This window comes from Miscanthus floridulus, chromosome 8 (genome assembly GCF_019320115.1).
Source record: "Miscanthus floridulus cultivar M001 chromosome 8, ASM1932011v1, whole genome shotgun sequence".
In the NCBI taxonomy this organism is placed as follows: Eukaryota; Viridiplantae; Streptophyta; class Magnoliopsida; order Poales; family Poaceae; genus Miscanthus; species Miscanthus floridulus.
The window spans coordinates 37,649,895-37,668,250 of NC_089587.1; the positions used below are offsets into that span (position 1 = coordinate 37,649,895).

At 43.9% G+C, this 18,356-nt stretch overlaps 2 protein-coding genes across 3 annotated transcripts; one reads left to right on the forward strand and one right to left on the reverse strand.

Moving 5' to 3' along the window:
- The first annotated feature begins 2,316 nt into the window (after window positions 1-2,316).
- LOC136471656 (E3 ubiquitin-protein ligase Os04g0590900-like) lies at window positions 2,317-3,229 on the forward strand. The gene has a single exon (XM_066469402.1). It carries the CDS (start codon window positions 2,358-2,360, stop codon window positions 3,042-3,044), a length of 687 nt encoding a protein of 228 aa, XP_066325499.1. The 5' UTR covers window positions 2,317-2,357; the 3' UTR covers window positions 3,045-3,229.
- Window positions 3,230-4,383: 1,154 nt separating this feature from the next.
- Window positions 4,384-12,789, reverse strand: LOC136471657 (fatty-acid-binding protein 3, chloroplastic-like). Of its 2 annotated transcripts, none has more exons than XM_066469404.1 (5): window positions 12,520-12,789; window positions 10,283-10,381; window positions 6,010-6,153; window positions 5,723-5,937; window positions 4,384-4,741 (listed from the first exon to the last, which is right to left on the reverse strand). In XM_066469404.1, the coding sequence occupies exons 1-5, from the start codon at window positions 12,716-12,718 to the stop codon at window positions 4,667-4,669; spliced, it is 732 nt and encodes a 243-aa protein (XP_066325501.1). In that variant the 5' UTR covers window positions 12,719-12,789; the 3' UTR covers window positions 4,384-4,666. The 2 variants fall into 2 exon arrangements, with proteins under 2 accessions (XP_066325501.1, XP_066325500.1); XM_066469403.1 differs by having other exon boundaries at window positions 4,384-4,784.
- Between the last annotated feature and the right edge of the window lie 5,567 nt (window positions 12,790-18,356).

An 18,356-nucleotide genomic window follows, 5' to 3' on the forward strand; every position in this document is an offset into this window, starting at 1 on the left:
ACCTCAGCTCCAGCATGGATACCCCTCGAATCCCCGGCTGAGTGGCTGACGTCCACCATTGCTGATTGGAGCCTCTATTTCACAATCACAGCGCGTCTGAAGAAAGAAGATCAGTAGATGACACTCGACCACTTGCGCTAAGACAACGGTTTATTGTGGGGGGCAACCAGTGTGTATTCCGTAGCCCAGCCGACGTGCTTTACCAAAATCTGCAGCACGTCAATGCCCTGTTGCATATCCGCACGTCCCCGCAACACACAGCGTCAAAGATGAATCCGTCAACGCCGCGACCACCGATTCGCGAGCCTATCCACGGCGGCACATGTGCAGGTGTGATCTGTGCGAGTGTGACTGTGCCAGCGGACTGCCGGTTGCGCTGTCTGTCGACTAGCCGCCGGTCGCCATGGTCACCCGGCACCCGCCAGCCTGTTCCCTCCACACAGCCGAGAGCCTGGCAGGAGCTGAAAATTCCTTCACTTTACTAGTCTGTTTTCATTTGATTTCTAGTTAATTTATTTATTATTTCTTGTTTCATTATTTGTTCTTTGCACCTAATATGACGAATATTTTTTTTGTCATGATTGAAACATTTGTTACTAAAAGCTAGAACATTTTTCTTTAAGTTAGAAATATTTTTCCACTGAAGATGGAACATTATTATTTTATTTAGCCAGAACACCTTTTGTGATAAACACAAAGCATTTATTCACTTTTGATAGAAAACTTTTATTTTAATGCTTAGACCATAGTTCTTGTGAAGCTATTAACATTTTAGTTAATTATAAGCTAAGATTTTTTTTATGAAGCTTTTCATTTATGCTAGAACATTTCTTTTTAATATAAGACAATTTCCTTGTGAAGCTACAACATTTTTCCTCCGAAACATAAGACATATTTTCCTTTCGACCTAGAACATCTTCCTCTAAAGAAAAAAACAAAATTATTCTTTACAAAATGTCATCCATGTATATTCAAGTAGGGCCTTTTTTTCAAAAGATTTTATTACAAGAAAAAAAATAGTGCAATTGAAATTTAACTTGGATGCTCAATTTGGAAGCTATGTTTTTAAAAATTTTGCGGGAAAGATGACGTCGCTATTTTTTCTCATCTCTATTAAATTTTGCCTTTTACGTGTGTGTCTGAGAGAGAACCGTTAAATTTAGCTGCTACGTGACTACGTCAATGAAATTGTCCAATTCTCCAATGGCCGTGTGCGCTTGGTTTGGCCCAAACACAAGCGGTAGCCCACTAACGATGGCGCAGTCCAATATAACAAAAGGACGCGGCCATGACTAATCCGTTCCAGTCGCGCAAGCGACAGGTAGTCGCATCCTAGGTGGAAGAAAGTGGAAACAGAGATAAAAAGACATTCTCGTGTGGGTTTTTTGATCTCATAATTAACTACAGTAGAAAATAAAACACAATGAAATTTATAAAACTGAGAGAAGAGTTAGATTTCATCCTTATGAAACATGATGTACACAATACCTACGGCTATAGAATTAAAGCAAAACTAAGAGCAACGCATTTCATCACGAGGCCTTTGGAAGATCTCATGTTGTTGTCACTATTGAAATTGCGCAAATATGTGTTTCTAGGATTCAAATCTAAGACCTCAATGTTCACGTTCTCTCGAATTAAAAAAAAATTATCAACTACAAAGTGTTAGATTTGAACTTTATAATTTTGATATAAAATATATCTTAATCCGACCTTATATGAAAAGGTTATGATTTTCTATCGGTTGAAGCCACGAACCAACGATGGTAGTCAACCTATCACTGCATGTGCTATCAGTGCCGATTGAAGTCACAAAACGGTAGTTATAAACTTATCAGCGCCGATTCTATGGCAACCGACAGTTATTACCTGTTCACAGTGGGGATGCAACAACCAAATCCAGTACATATGCCCGTCAAAAGACTCAACTGGGTTACAGGATCAAGTTTTTTTTTGTCCATTTCCTCGATTTTCTAAGGAATCTACGGTGATTGTGAAAGATAAATTGAAAATCCACGTGGTGATAGTTCTTGAAATTGAAATCGATGCAAACCAATCTGTTGGATGAGGGACCATATAAAATGACTCGCTAATAATCGAGTCAACACAGAATATCGAAGGTCGGTTCGTTCGCTCTCTGAGGTTGTTTCCGCCTGCACGAACCAAGCAGTTAGTTGACTTGGAGAAACGACACGGTTTCAAGTCTAACCCATCTCTTTCAACATTTCGCGAGCACACGGAGAGTAAGGAACTCGGAAATTCCCCGTAAGATACTTTTGAGCCCACCTCCCTTATCATATGGTCGCGAGGCAGGCAACCAGTTCAGCTTCAGCATCTCGGGTGTACGCTGTCCAGCCATGGATTGCTTCGTCCGCTTGTTCGGGCTGGTCATCGCCAACGCGGTGTGCATCGGCGGCACGGGCCTCCTCATCAACTCGCTCGTCCGGCGCGCGCGGAAGCCCCACAGCACGAGCGACATGGTCACGCTCTCCATCTTCTTGGTCGTCTGGGTCAGCATCAGCGCCTGCGTCTACCCTGTCTTCTGCGGCGCGCTCTTCCCGTGGTCCGCGCTGGGGCGGTTCCTGTGCTCGCCTCTGCGCGGCCTCGCCTGGCTGCTCTGCCTGCCGTGCCGGTGCGCGCGCACGGCGCGAGCCCGGCTACGGCACCGGAGCAGCGGAGGCGGAGGCGGCGGCGCTTCTGCCGCCTCTGGTTCTTTGCCACGGTTCGTGGTGCAAGGACGACAAGAAGGCCATGCTACCATCTACGTGCTCGCGCGGGAGCCGCCGGTGCGGGGTGGAGCGCGGGTGGTCGCCGTGGACGACATCCCGGCGTACGAGCAGGAGGAGGACGTGAAGCGGGCGCCGGACGGCCCGTCGGAGTGCGCGGTGTGTCTAGGGGAGGTGGAGAAGGGGGAAATGGTGAAGCGGCTGCCGGGGTGCCTGCACATGTTCCACCAGCAGTGCATAGACTTGTGGCTGCGCGACCACTCGACATGCCCGGTGTGCCGTTACAACGTCTTCTCTACGGTGCTACAAGAAGCATGACGTCCTTCCTAGCTAGTCTTTTTCTAGGCTCTTCATAGTGACGGCCAACAACGGAAAGCTGAAAATGTAAATATAGGTAATATGTAAATTGATGGGATACTAGGAGAACCTTGATCCTATATATCCTATTTTATCTAAATATGTACATGCAGTACTAAAGCAGATCTATGATACTAACAATAAGAAATGAAGTTACAATTACCGGCCAAGCAAATTAGAAAAATATTAAGTTGACCAAAACAGAAGCAGTTCTTTCCAACACCCTATAGAATAATGTATGTATTGGTACGCATACGAAGGAACACACTACTAACAAGTGAACTTTTGAGCACGGAAGGGCTATCAGACAGAGCACGGCATGAGCAACGGATGACACTCAATCACTGCTCCATAAATTGTTTTTTTCGAAGGGGCGGCAAAAGCTTTGCCGCGATTTTTATTAGACGGAGAAATTAAAAATACAAGTGTTCGGCTCAGTTTTTGAGTGGAAACCGGATAAAAAAAACCACCAACTGGGAGAGTGCACTACTCATCCCGACTCATAAATTATTTTCACTAACGGAATTTTCACCAGACGGTATTATTAAAACCGATGGTGATAATATATATATATATATATATATATATATATATATATATATATATATATATATCACCGCCAAAAATCATTTTCACCGTCGGTTCGGACAAAAAACAGCGTTGAAATCTATAAAGACCTGACGGTGAAAACCGCAGTTGTAGCACCCACGCGCGCCCCGCCCCCTGGCCAGCCTACCAACCTGGTCCATGCGCCCATGTGGCCCTTCGATATTTGATTGTGAGGCGTAGACATTGGAATCATTTCGACACCTAAAATGGCTTGCCACCTTAACGGAGCGACATTCTAGGCATCATCAGTTCATCATCGTACACGTCTTATTCATTGCAATTGCATTTTCTTCTATGTTAATTGCACATTAGCAAAGAAAGAGCAAAGACTGCGACTTCTTTGTGAGTGAGAAAAGTTACAGTGACAAATGTTAATTCAAATTGATGTACAACGTGGTGCATATATATGTTCATCAATTGGAATGTTAGATGTTGACGTACATGAAATAATCGTGATGATTCCAACTAAATTACTAAATATACAATATGTCACTAAGTTTATACTATATTGGTATCATACATGTGGCATGGATTGAATTTGATGAAATTGGCAGGAAATGAGATCTTTCAAAATTGCCGTGAAACTTTCAAAAATGTGAATCATTTTTCAGGTGTGGTTCACAACATTAGTTTCTACTGCCCCTGAAAAATCCATTTCCACTGAGCAAGTTGGGCTAGGCAAGTTGAATGATGGAATGTAAAGCAATCCGCCAAGCATAATATCAACACAAGGGCGTGACAATTCACCATATTTCATCAGGATGACAAAAATGTTACATATGAACTCTATAATAATTAAATTAATTTCCTTTATGGGAACTATGATCATGGACGTCCCCAGCACATCTTGTGTTCCCTCGGGAAAAAAGAGAGAATGAAGGGAAATAACCACTCCTAGCAACCATTGCTAGAACCACGACTGAATTGTCACTTCTAAAGCAGAAGCGCTTCCAGCAATTGGGCTGTAGATGATCTCAAAGAAGGGGACACTGGGGATTTACCAAAGAAGCCATCGTATAGAGCATAATTAACAGTAGCAGATTCGATCTCTGCATCAATTTGACGTAAATCTTGATTTTCGGAAATGGAGATCTACAGCAATAAAAGTTAACAGCATTCAAATTGAGCTCACTCTCTACATAAATCTCTACAAGTCCCCTTTTTCATACTTTTATTTATTCACAAACTTGAGTTGTTACAGTTTTTCCAGAATGCAATGATCATTTTTTCAGTAACTAACAAAAATATAATTTAATGTCAAATATTCAAAAACTACAAAAATTGAATAAATCCATCAGTAGATTAAAAGGAAATCTGACGACCAAACAGAATTCCAGCTTCACTGTTAATCTTTGTTGCAATTCAAGCTTTTTGTAAACCTCAACTAAGCTTTAAGGTCTACAGTTTAGAAAAGTTTGCTCTATAGTCAGTTAAAACCAATAAGATTTGAATCCTAGTAGTAGACTAAAATATAGATTTGCTTTTTTTTCATTGGATAAAATAGGTGCCAATGCGTCTGGCTTTTCTGACTTGTACAAGTTGTCAATTCTTGTGCCACTTGTGAACTAAGCACTATTAAATTGTTGGTCTCTCTATAATACAAGCAATGGCCAATGCATGCCAGCTTTTATTCGGCCAGGTAATGTAGGTAAATTTACATGACGGAAAGAAGTTAGCAGGTCATTTCCATTTAATCCTATCCAATCGAACCACCATCTATTGTCATATTTACTGTTTGAATTCCACTATTTTCTATGTTAGAGGTGACGGCATTAGCCTCATTACCACGGAATGCTACACATTGGATAATGATCTGACAGAAGTAACAGTACAGACAAAAGTGAGCTCCAACCTTGAGGTATCAAGTCCTAATAGAACTAGAAGCATTGCTAATTCTTGTACGATGGAAGTGTATTCATTGTGGGATAGTTGTTTGTTATTTCTAAATAGTTTATACAGTCAATATTCAACTTTGAGGAATGAAACACCGTCGAAGATTCATAATATTCACAGAATTGAATGTGACTCACCAGCATTCTTTTGGGTTCAAGCCAAGTTAAGTATATGCTTGTTCCCTGTTTGAGATTGCGCCCAAGAAAGGTATTCTGCAAGGTTGACAGGGAAGATTCTTCCTCAGCATTTGGGTTTTTTATTTGGCGAGCAATGACATCATTTAGAGCATTCACAAAGGTCTTGCCATCAACGGCTCTAACAAGAATTATACTCAATGATTTCACAACTGGTGCTGCAAAATAAACTAGTAACATTAGCACATATTACGATTCCTTAAATTTTGGAATTGATAGTTATCTCTTACCCTTAAAAATGGAGTCAAAAACAGAGGAACCGTCAAAGCTCTCAATACCAATCTTTTCTTTCCATTGCTCAGTATCAAGGCGAAGTGAGTAATCTACATAGAACGCCGCAGCATATACTTTGACAAAGAACTTATCTCTGTAACCTGAAAGTGAGCTAAAAATAAAATTGCAAACTATAACTATAATAATACATTAAAGTTAAGTCTGAAAACATATTTTTTACTTATATATCTATCTTGCACCCCTGATGCTGGGAGCACAATAGTTAACTTTGAGGTTGCCCTGGCTGCTATTGGGTTTTCCCTACAAACTTTAGCTTGAGTGAGCTTATCCAAAGAGAGAGAGATGACTATATCAAAAATGAAAGGAGGCTTCTGACTTCTTTCCTAGTTTCTTAAGAATATGCCATTATTGAGTGTCCTTTTAGTTGGAGCCGATCTATTCTAGCAAACAAACTTGATACCCTATGTGAGGTTTAACCGGTTAAGCAATCCAACAAACCTAATCAAACTAGCTTGAGAAATTATTTAATATTTTGGGTTCCTTGCTGCACCAATCCACCTCAAGTTCCAGCTGCGCCAATATGGCACCTGAACCCCGATGCAGCACAGCACTCGCATTACCATCCCAGCATAACATATAACATATGCACACAAAAAAGCTTTCCAAAATACTTTATTAGTTTCAACTCATCTTAGCCTTTATTGAAGGCAATTAGTGGGTAATAGTGGCTACCAGGGCTCGAACTAAGATGTGCTGGCTGTGTAACCTCGGAGACTAGCAAAGTGGCCTCTGTCCAGTTCCTGAAACACTTCAATTTGAGTTATCTATTAGCTTCTAGATAAGACCCTGTCCTCTCATAGTAATGCTTCTGCTTTTGCCTTCATATCACCTAAAAGGGTTAGCCAACTTCCTATGGATTGTCCACAGAGGATTGCATGAACTCTATATATGACAACAACTCAACAAGAAACAATCACCTGGGTTAATCTTTTTTTAAGGGATCCCAGGGGAAAAATAATTCCCCACCTGAATATATTGCATTGGAGTGGCAACATAAATTACCAGTCAAGATGATACAACAGAGTATGTACACTGACAGCACAACACCAACAACAACACGCACAAAAGAGTGAAGGACGACACCACACAACACATAAGGGGGGATAAAAAACACTCCCATAACAAAAGCATGTCATTGTTCACCAACTAACACCACTATCAAGTGACTGTATTCGGGCGACCTCCATTCCACAAGCGACAAGCTTTGAGCCGAGTGTGGCCGACAACAGCCATGATTTACAATGTCTTTAAAGCACATCTAGGATCCAATTGATGCCCACCGACGCCCATTGAGAGGAGGAAGCCTCAAAGGAGGGAAGGTCGGAGATAGGAGAACAAGGAGATCCAAGAGAAGATCATGGGCCTGCTAACCCGGCATTCGGTCAGACAAAGCAATCAAGGATCATGGATGACGGCGGAGTAAGGACACTGACAATGATATTTGCCAGTTAGTAACTTGTGCAAATATCAAGGGTTTGATCACCGAAGGTGGATTTGAGCTGTGTGCAAGGATGAACATCCATGAGGTGTATGTGGTTTCCAAGTGCGACGCTTCCAGGAAGGGAATGACATGAAAGATGCCACCATCGCACATTTGGGGACACCGGATTGGGTTCACCCTAAGACCACACACACGGCAATGTGGCAAGTGGTTCTTCGAAGACACCTCCTAGAAGGAACATGACGCATAAGGATGCCACTGCCACCGTCACGGCTATGAGCCAGGCTAGACTTTTGCCAAGAAATCACATGACAGTCAAGCACCCCATGGCGAACAAAGGCTGGCATCATACCATACCTGTATGTGTACCTTCAGTCGAGTACGGGAGCATGGCGCAGCAGATGGAGCTGCCACCGAGCACCAGGGCCGCGTAGGCGAAGCCGGCCACTCAAGGCCTGTCGAGGGTGCAGATCTAGTCAAGGGATGAGGAGCTGGCCACACCCGGCCTGCACTATCGGGGGACGCAACCTTGAGGCAGTTGCCGGCGTCAACGCTACAGCACTGCCGTTCTCCGCCCGGACATGCATGGGATGCACCCTGGCCAGGGAGCTCGAGGAGTCCGCCGGCCCAGCCACCAAACGCCTAGGAGGAGCATGTCGGCAGGAACCGTGAATAGTTCTCTCAAGCCACCGGCAGATCCGGCGCAAGGAGGACTGGATCTAAAAAAACTCGACCGGGGGGTTAAGACTGCCCCCGCAACATTACAAATAAGAAGAAGGACCTTCTCACCCGGCCGAGAAAACCCCCGAACCCCCGCCCCCACCCTTACACGGTGGCTTTCCGTCGCCCAAGTGAGAATTGGGCCGGTGCCCCCCCAGTGCATGTCTGGGCGGACGAGGGGATTTTTTTAACCTCAGCCTGAAATTCGCTCCCACGGGGAGTCGAACCCAGGACCTGAGGAGTGCTGCTGGGTCACCTAACCGTTTGAGCTAGGCGCCCTTTGGCAAGGAGGACTGGATCTGGTCCTGGGAGCTCCGGATTTGCCAACATCATGGCCGCAGCACCCACCCTGCACGCTGAAACACCAGCAAGAAGGAGAAGAAAAAAGAGGGGAGGATGGAGGTGCAGATGCACACTTTTTTTCAGTGACAGTGCTGGCTGCCACCGCCGCGCGGACCTGCGACAGCGGTGGCCGGAGGTGGAGGCTATGGTGGAGTTTTTGGGCAGCGGCGGTGGCCCTCCCGTCGCCCTGGGAGGTGACATGGAAGGATCCTAGTGGAGTTAATTGCTGAGGAGCCTATCAAATCACCTGGGTTAATCCCACATCTCCAATGTAGCATCCCAAAAATAGTTCACATTTGGGCAATGTTTCAAATAGGTAATGTTAAACAATGTTCTGGTATCTCATTTTATTCTATCAAATATCAATCATCCTTTGACAAAAATATCATCTCTTTCTGAAACAGTGAAGATTTGGATACGTTGACATGCCATTTGGCACTTCTACACTTCATTGATTAACTGCTTTGATTCCAAGACTTCTACACATTCGAGCTTTTGCTGTTTCTTTCTTATAATAATTAGTATTATTTTAAAGTGAATATGACCTCCATGGATACATTTGTTAGAAAATAATCAACGTGCGGAATCACTACTCCAAGAGTGTCTGAAAGTGCACTGTTTAAAATATTACTGTAACGTTAAATGTGTTAACCTTCGATGCTTCTCAAAAAATACACAACCTAAGTACAACATAATATTAACCTAATAATTTAATAATATGGTCCAACTCAGTGACTAGAGACTGCTCATAGTTACAGGAGATATTATGTGATCAACTTATACCAAAGGTTTTCATTCTGAACACAAATAGGCATATAACATAGAGTGCAAAGCTTTCCTGAACATCTTGATAGTTTTGGAGAATTAGTTGGTGCGTAAATTCAATGTGTGAAATAGTCAGAAGTCCTGAGTTTGCAAAGTAAACTTTATTAAGTTCAATAAAAAGTAATTGGACCTACTTTCAGTTCACACCATAGGCTTAAGGGAGGCTGGATGTAACCATGGGAGATTCAAAGCATATTGGCATATTTTCTTGACAGTTTTAGCTTTTCCTAATAGAGTCTAATCTCAAGACTTCTATCTCAAAATTCTTAAAGAATTTGTACAGTTAAACCATAGAAGACACACCACATTATATTGAAAAGATAATTTAGATAGAAGTCACTACTTGAAGAAATCTCTGGTATCACTGTTATATATAACAATCAAATCATAAAAGAACTACAACAAAGGGGGTAGGTTAGAGAAGGATCAATTCTGAATCATAAATTCTTAAGAATTTTGGATCAAATATTACAGAATAGTATGAACTGTCAATAGCAAAGGTGCAAAACCTTTATTAAATGTTTTCAATCCATCTAACTGCAAGCCATTCTAGCAATTAATGCAGAAATGTGATGAAGAAAAACAAATGGTTCATCTGGTTCCATTATTTTTCCACAAAGACAAACAATGTGATAATAACATAAAAAAGTTCATACTGTTGGATAGTTAGAAAATATAACATATGATCATAAATCCAGTACTTAGATCAAAGGTACCCACCCAGCTTTACAAGAAAGCTTAACAGACATGTTATAACCCATTTATTCGACCACTTAAACCCTCTATTATCACAGACTAACTCAACCACAAAAGTCAGTACGAGAAAAGGCTGAAAGAGCAATACGGAATTTAGTTTGATATTGACATACAGCGAAATATACCTGTGCCAACTGCAACCAAAGGGTATGTATAGCCTGGAACTGTTAGTTCCCGAAGAAACTTCACATTTGTTGTGTCCTCAGTAACAAAAGCATCACCAACTACAGAGAAAGAAGATGGGTTGAGTCATTGTAAATAGTAAATATTCTTGAGAAAAAACTAAACACGTTTGAAGAGAAAAAAATCATGACAAGCAAACTTGGGACGGACAGTTTATCTAACAATCCTCTTTTCTAAAGCTTGAAAAGCGAAGATAGCGAGCTTTGCGGCTAGATGATTGGTTGTAAAATTTTAAATGTAAGACTCCTAATAAACCAATGACAACTTATAACATATTCATATGTCTAATTTGAAGATGCATATTCTGAGCACTGTTATATGTGTATACATGAGACTTAAGTGCAAGTCCAACAGATTGACAGTTATCAGGGGAACACCAAGAATCAGGTCTTCTGTAGATTTGACTGTGGCAAGAATGATTCTTTTCATACTTGATGGTACGACCAACCTGATATTAAAGGAGCAACAGAAGTTCTATAAAATACATGCATTGCTAGCTAAGATGTGTGTGCACACAAAAGGGAAAAAAATAGATAGATCAGGTATCAGTCCCAATCGATTTCTCCACCCTAAAACTATTTTGATCGCACTTGGTCATCTGGATCCATATTTCAGGCAAGCCACTACCTAGCTTTTTGGGTACTGGAACTGTGGTTGGTGCAACACAAGATGTTGATATGCACATGTTCCCGACAAAAGGTGTGATTCAACGACAGGTTGGAGTGTTGAATATGGAACAATTCCCATATGCCACTGATCAAGGTGGGTTATGACATAACTTTCACTTTAGAGGCTGATGAAGAATTTATACCAGCCATCCCACCACTTGAGATTGATCCCAATGAACAAGATGATTATGGCAATGTGGCAGAAGACAAGACTGGCAATAATGGTGTTCGTAGTCTGTCAAAGAAACACAAAAGTTCAGAACCTAAACAGAATGAGCACAACGCTTCATCATCAGGTCCAGCTCCCATGCAAATAGCAGAACACCTTTCCTTAAAACTGCTCTTGCAGCAAAAGTTAGTGCTTCAGAAGTCAGCTGAGTACAATAAGGGGAAGCTGAATACATCTCCTTTTCCAGCTGCTAAATCCACTTCTTTTTTAGCGCCAAGCAAGGTTGGTTTTCCTACTATAGACCAAGCTGCTTCCTTGTATTCAGTGGCTACACATAAGCCTGTGCAGGTGCTCTCTCCCCAGTGACAGCTCACAGGTTTGCCTGTGGGATCCCCATTGGTGACTGATATGCTAGCTGCAGATACAGGTGCTACTCCACCAGATTTTCTGCGTGGGGATCACAAGACTGCTACTGGAATCCTTTGTTCACCAAACTCCAGCGCTCTGCTCCCAGTATTGCTGCTTCTCCTAACTGGATTGTTGTGCATGGATCTACTGATGTAACACAGTAAAAATGATTTTTCTAGTGAGTAAATAATTTTGCCTTGTTTATTTTAATTTTCTACGATTTTACATAGGCCAAATAATAATTTTTCACATAGGAGTTTCAACCTGCACTTATATTTTATAATAAAGGACAACATAAAGAGCAGACAACACCTTTTCCCCTTTCTGATTAAGATGGATAGAGTCAAAGTTCTAGCACACCCTGTAGCAGTCAGGCTACATAGATTTTGGACAACAGGAATATCCACTCAGGCCAGAGATGCTAAACATGGAACAGAAACAAGTAGAGAGCATAAAAGAGGATGAAAACTACTGTTAGTCAAGTATCCTCCTGAATATAGATAACGTGAGTATGTATGAATCGGGATATGAATTGGCAAGTTCTTTTGGCTAACGTCTCAAGTATTAGTGCTCATCGAAGAGATATGAATTGAGGCCACTGGAAATTGCACCAGTTCATTCAAGAACTTAGATCTGATTCGGTGACTCATGCTGTTGGATAAGTATGAAGCGAACGCCTTATCTCCCTCAAGAGTGCCCCAAGCCCCCAACCAAACAAATTCCTCCCATGCTGCATCACCAATTACTCAAATCTAATTTTCTACCTTTTTTGAACATCCAATCATTCAACATCAGTATCTACATTAACATAATTTCAAAAAGTAAGAACCTAATTACCTAAAGTTAGTAATTATACCCCAAGTTCGAACTGAAGGGAAAATTGGGAACCAAAACTTGCAGCAACCATAAATAGATGAGTCACAGAGACCCTAACCTGCGCCGCCCCCCGCTGCACAGGAGACCGGCAGCCACCGGGCACCACCGCCCCCGCTGCGCGCGACGCGGCAGGCCAATCCGCTCTTGGAGGCCGCCGCATGCGTGTGGACCCGACAGTGGGTGTGGGAGCCAGCGGCGGGAGTCAATAACGCGGGGAATGCCTGCGCGCAGGGAACGACGGACGCCAAATTCATCATGGCCGTTACCGCTGCTCGCCCGGCGATCAGGGACCGAAGTGGAGACCGCTGGTGAGTGGCGAAGGATGCACGTGGCCTTATCTGCAGTGTCTCCATGAGGGGGGCTCCTTTGCATACCCAAACGGCCAAACCAAAGCAGGCTGCTGTGCTGTAACCGCGCCTGAGCCGAATCGGTGCCAATGGGCTGGGCCGAGCCCATGCGGGCCCTTTTCTTTTAGTTAATATTAGATTCCCCTAAAAAAAGAGTTAATATTAGATTTTACCTTTTCAGTTCAAACTGACATCTTGTGAAATTCAAAAATCAAATCAAAATCTAAAAATAGCAAACCAGAATTCCGTAGACTTATTATACATAGATCTAAATAGTAAAAATACTGGTACAAGTGAAAGGACTAGTTTAGCCCTTTAATAAAATAGGACAAAATTGTCCATAGTTATTTTAGTCATGCTTTCATATTCATCCAGAACTTACGATAAATTGATAGTATGACCACATCACTAACACATTGTCATACTAATAGTTTCAGACCCAGAAAAGTTCATATAGATGTGTACATAAACAAAATAGGGTTTTTGTTATTATTGTTATATTTTTGTAGGAAGTTTTTTTTCCAAATAAATCATGGAAAACTTACAGTAAGTTAGTGGAACACTATAGTAAAAGTTTCACGCTGAAAGAAGCCAAAATCAGGGAAATATATATGGATTGTGTTTCTAATGCAGTATTTTTGTATGTTGCATATGTTATCCAAATGTCGTGAAATTATACATTAGTCTTGTTATTGAGGTATGGTGTTACTATGAATTTGTTATATCGAGAAAACATAGGATCTTATTACTTATTTAGCTTATTCAAAATGGATAATGGTAGTAAATGAATTAATACTTATTTTCACATGTTCGTTAGTTAATTTTATTTTATTTTCTCGAACATGTTGTAGCACGTTTTTCATTTAGGGCCCGTTTGTTTCCCTAGAATTGAATCTTATTCTAGAAATGAAATTCTAGTAATTAGATTCGATAGGAATTGAATTACTGAGAATGTGATTTATTTCAATTATCTTGTTTGGATGGACGTGGAAACTCATTCTTAGAATTACATTCCAAATGTTGTTTGGATGCTCAAATATTGAAATACATTGCGACTACTACACTCCAAAGAGGGTTTTATCTATGTACCATTAAAAAAGATGGTCCTTACCTATAGGCCACTAAAAAGTTCGAGCGCATCTAGCTGCCACTCACACTAAACTTTTTTTTGTCGCCCAAGCCATTCCGTCCACTTTTACCTCTAACGGTGTCAAACCGCAGTGAGAAAAGTCTAAAATACCCTAAAGTCTGAACACCATGCAAAAGTTCACCGTTCCTCTAGTGCCACTGACCCTCAGTGCTAATATGCAAGGATTATAAGGTAGTTGGTTTATTAGCCGTCGATCATTTGTGCTAGCAAAGAAAAAAAAAACAGAAATTATGTACGTGTACACGTACGAAGAAATCAAGAAAAGACGCAAGCTAGCATGTTCATGGGGAGTTCACGTACAGAACCCTGTATCTTGTGCATGCCTAGTTTGACGAACGAAGGAAGCCAGTAGGCGAGCTAGCATGTGCATGCCTTGTTGACGCCGGAGTCAAGATCGGCTCCCGGGCCGCAGCCGCGTCGTCGTGCCTACGAGATCGTACCCGCCTATGGTCGTAGCATCCATCCTTTGCCAACGCCGGCAAAGACGGGACACTGAACTTGGAGTGCGCCCGCACGCAGCAGCTGCCGTTGCCAGTGGCATAGAGCCGGAGGTGGAGGGAGATGGAGTCCGAGTCCTTGGCGACGTCAGTGCCGCCCGCCGACGTGGAAGCGGCAGGAGGTGATGAGCTCGCCGCCGGGGACCATATTGACATGGGCACGAAAAAGTGACATCTGCATGAACGTGTACGACGACTTGCTGCTGCCGCACGGCGCCGTGTGTAAGACCCAGCCCATTGGGCCAAGTTGGGCCGGACCGATTTCTGGTACTGTAGCGACTGTAGCTTCGGAAACCACTGTAGCGATCGGAAGTTTAGTACCGTATCGGTAATTCAGAGTTCGTCGAACCAGCTTAAATAGCCAGGCCAAGGACGTGCAGTAACCTTCGGTTAACCGTTTTATGCGAAGCGAGGACGAAAGCGTAAGCGGGTTGCTACGTAGGTGGGGCCCACCCCTCGGCAGAGTGGGCCTGTGCCGTGTGTCGGGCCTGGGTCGTTACAAATGGTATCAGAGCCAACTCTCGCGGTTTCACGGACATATGGCTCGGGAGCTCGGACAGACTGCGCATGGCTCCTCTAAGAGCATGACACTTGGGCCGAGGAGCTGGGAATATGGACGTGGCCAAGAGAGTCGATCCTGGACATTTGTCCCGCATGGGTAAGCTGATTCGAGAGCTCGACGAGGACGTCGAATCCTTAAGGGTGGGTGTATGTAAGACCCAGCCCATTGGGCCAAGTTGGGCCGGACCGATTTCTGGTACTGTAGCGACTGTAGCTTCGGAAACCACTGTAGCGATCGGAAGTTTAGTACCGTATCGGTAATTCAGAGTTCGTCGAACCAGCTTAAATAGCCAGGCCAAGGACGCGTAGTAACCTTCGGTTAACCGTTTTACGCGAAGCGAGGACGAAAGCGTAAGCGGGTTGCTACGTAGGTGGGGCCCACCCCTCGGCAGAGTGGGCCTGTGCCGTGTGCCGGGCCTGGGTCGTTACACCGTGCCACCGGCAGCGGACATGGACATGGAGAGCATGAAAACTGCTGCGGCGGACCTCGCGTCTGTTTTCGTCGCTCCTGCAAGCGCGGACCTCGCTGCCGGCCACGCATGGCTCCCCCGAGACCGCTCCAGCCCCGACGCCGGAGCCTCGCCACCGGCCGCTGCCCGCACGACCTTGCTGGAGTCCGTTGCCCGCTGCCAAAGCTCGCGCGGACCTCGCCGCTGGCCGCGACTTCCCGACGCCGTTCACCCAGTGCTACTACTCGTTGAATTAAAACTTAGACTAAACAAGATCTTAACTTAGCTTAAATATGATCACTAACTCATCTTAATACGGAAACTAATCTTAAATACTGACCAGAGCATATGGACGTCATCTGTGTTGCTGCGACTGGACGTGGGTAGATGGCTTTCTTAAACCCTCTAGCGCCTAATCGATCGGTTACGTGAATAGTCAGGTGGATTAGAGAGATAGTGATGCCAGGTGCACCTCTCTTATTTATAATCGTGTTATAGGCTAGGGGGTCGAACCCTTAGAATTCTAAGGGTTGCCGCCGATCACGGCAACTCTTATTTAGTTGAAAATAAATGACTAGTAGGTGGACCAGAAGCTTAACACTTAATTAATTTCATAATTAAGTTCGGGATTAGCCAAACCGATCACATTCCAACATACTCTCACTTGATCGAACGGCTAATGCAATTATGCAACTAATATTTGCTTTACACTTATGTTCACACTTAGTGCTACAACAAGACCAGACCAATACGTCGTCAGCAACATTAGTCGCCACTGGGACCCTATTACCCATAGTTTACTACAATACCTTGTTAAAACGCTTATTATTTATTGAGAGTACATGATCCTATTACCAGGAATCAAGTCAGAGACTACACTAAAACCCAAATTGATTTGCGCGCTCATAAATGGGTAAGTGTTAAGACTCAAATAATCAAATATGCTAGCATCAGCTTAGTTCTTATTTTTCTCAAGCTTAATAATCTGATCCTAGGTTATTTCTTTCACAACATTTAATCAATGTGCTTGCCATCAGTATTTGATGTGTCGTTACTCGAAATAATACTGCAACTCAACTATAAGCCTATAGCAGTATGTCAATACTCAATATTGAGATAATATCTCTTAAGCCACATAGCTTGTTGTATTCATGCCACTAATTTAGCTTATCTTAAAAACTAATTATATTCGAAGCTTTCAATAAAATTGTTCTTTTCTGCGGGAGTAGGTAAAATCTAATTGTGCACTTTCTTATACATACCCAAGAGAATTGGCAATCGACTAACTCTTAATTCTTATAAGTGACCTGATGATTCTTTTGGCGCCTCATCAGTAACTTAAAATTCTTTAGCACCTTCCAATGAACCTATTCTGTATTAATAAACTAATATTTTTGCCAAGTATCTCGATGCCAAGTCTAGACTAGTATTGACTTGAGCATTCTTAAAGTTAATGACAGCCGAAGCATATGGAATATTTTCGTCTTTTCGTCTTCAACGCCATCCGTGTCGCTGCGACTAGACGTGGGTAGATGGCCTTCCTAAACCCTCCAGCGCCTAATCGATCAATTATGTAAATAGTCATGTGGATTAGAGAGATAGTGACGCCAGGGCGCCTCTCTTATTTATAATCGCGCTGTGGGCTAGGGGGCCGAACCCTTAGAATTCTAAGGGTTACCGTCGATCACGTCAGTTCTTATTTAGTTGGAAATAAATAATAAGTGGGTGGACCAAAAGCTTAATGCTTAGTTAATCTCGTAATTAAGTTCTAGATTAGCCGAACCAATCACATTCCAACACTACTTACTGTGGCTGGCGCTGTCCTTGCTCTGCACATCGGCGTCCTCCATCCAAGCAAGCGGAGCGGTCCCTGCGACTACGAGACGGGCTAGAACGCCTCGGAGGGGGAGGAGCCACGCGTGGAGGGCGGCGGCGACTCGGTAGCGGCGTTCAGGTTCCCAGATATGAGGACACCGCCGCGCACTCCTCATTCCTACGAACCCTCGTGTGGCAGTCCGGCTGCCATGCACACATGCTATGGCCGTCGCACGTGCTAGTCGTGCGTGCACCACTTTGACCAGTGCAGGCCGTCCCCGCCGCCGGTGGCGCGTGTGCCGCTCAACCCCGCACGGGATGGTCCCCAGCGTTGGCCGCGCGTGCACCGCTCCACCCCACCGCCGGCCGTGTGTGCGCCGTCCACCCCGCCCGGGCCGTCCCTAGTGCCGGCCACGCTTGCTATGGCCGCTGTCGCGCTGGCTATGCGTGCACTGCTCCACCCCGCGTGGGCCGGCTGCTTTGCTAGCTGGTCACGCGTGCGCTGCTCGACTTCGCATGGGCTGACTGCTCCTACCCACAAGGGCCGACAGGTCGAGAGGAAGAAAGTGTTGGGGTCGCTGACAGCTTGCCCCCACCGAGCAGAGAGAAAGAAGCAATAGGATAGGGTTACGAGAGAAGGGCACTTTGGACGTTTTCACTAGCCAAACCCACATGTCAGAGCTGGCAAACGGCAAAAACCAGACAGAAGGGGGACATAATGGCTTGGGCGAGAAAAAAAAGTTTAGGTGAGTAGCACCTAGGTGCGCTCAAACTCTTTAGTGACCTGTGGGTAAGGACTATCGTACATAGGTAAAACCCTCCACTCCAAACAGAGTATGCGACTCTCTCTCTCTCTCTACACGCACACCAAAACAAATCCTCACCTAATCAGCCAAACGGCGTCCCAAAAGAAAAATCCCCTAAATCAGCACATGGATGCTCCTAGCCCCAACTCAGCAAATGGAGCCATGCAACTAGTGGGAATATATGCAGAACCCAATGCTTGTAGGCAGAGAAACGAGGCAGAAGGATCGGTTGACAGCAAGACAACGTGGATCTAGACGGAGGATCGCCCT

Coding starts and splice junctions, on each gene's coding strand:
- LOC136471657 (XM_066469403.1), bottom strand. CDS start 12,718: ATGATGAATTTGGCGTCCGTCGTTCCCTGCGCGCAGGCATTCCCCGCG. Junction 5,938..6,009: donor TTTTGACTCCATTTTTAAGG/GTAAGAGATAAC, acceptor TTTATTTTGCAG/CACCAGTTGTGAAATCATTG. Junction 4,785..5,722: donor TTGAACCCAAAAGAATGCTG/GTGAGTCACATT, acceptor TTATTGCTGTAG/ATCTCCATTTCCGAAAATCA.
- LOC136471656 (XM_066469402.1), top strand. CDS start 2,358: ATGGATTGCTTCGTCCGCTTGTTCGGGCTGGTCATCGCCAACGCGGTG.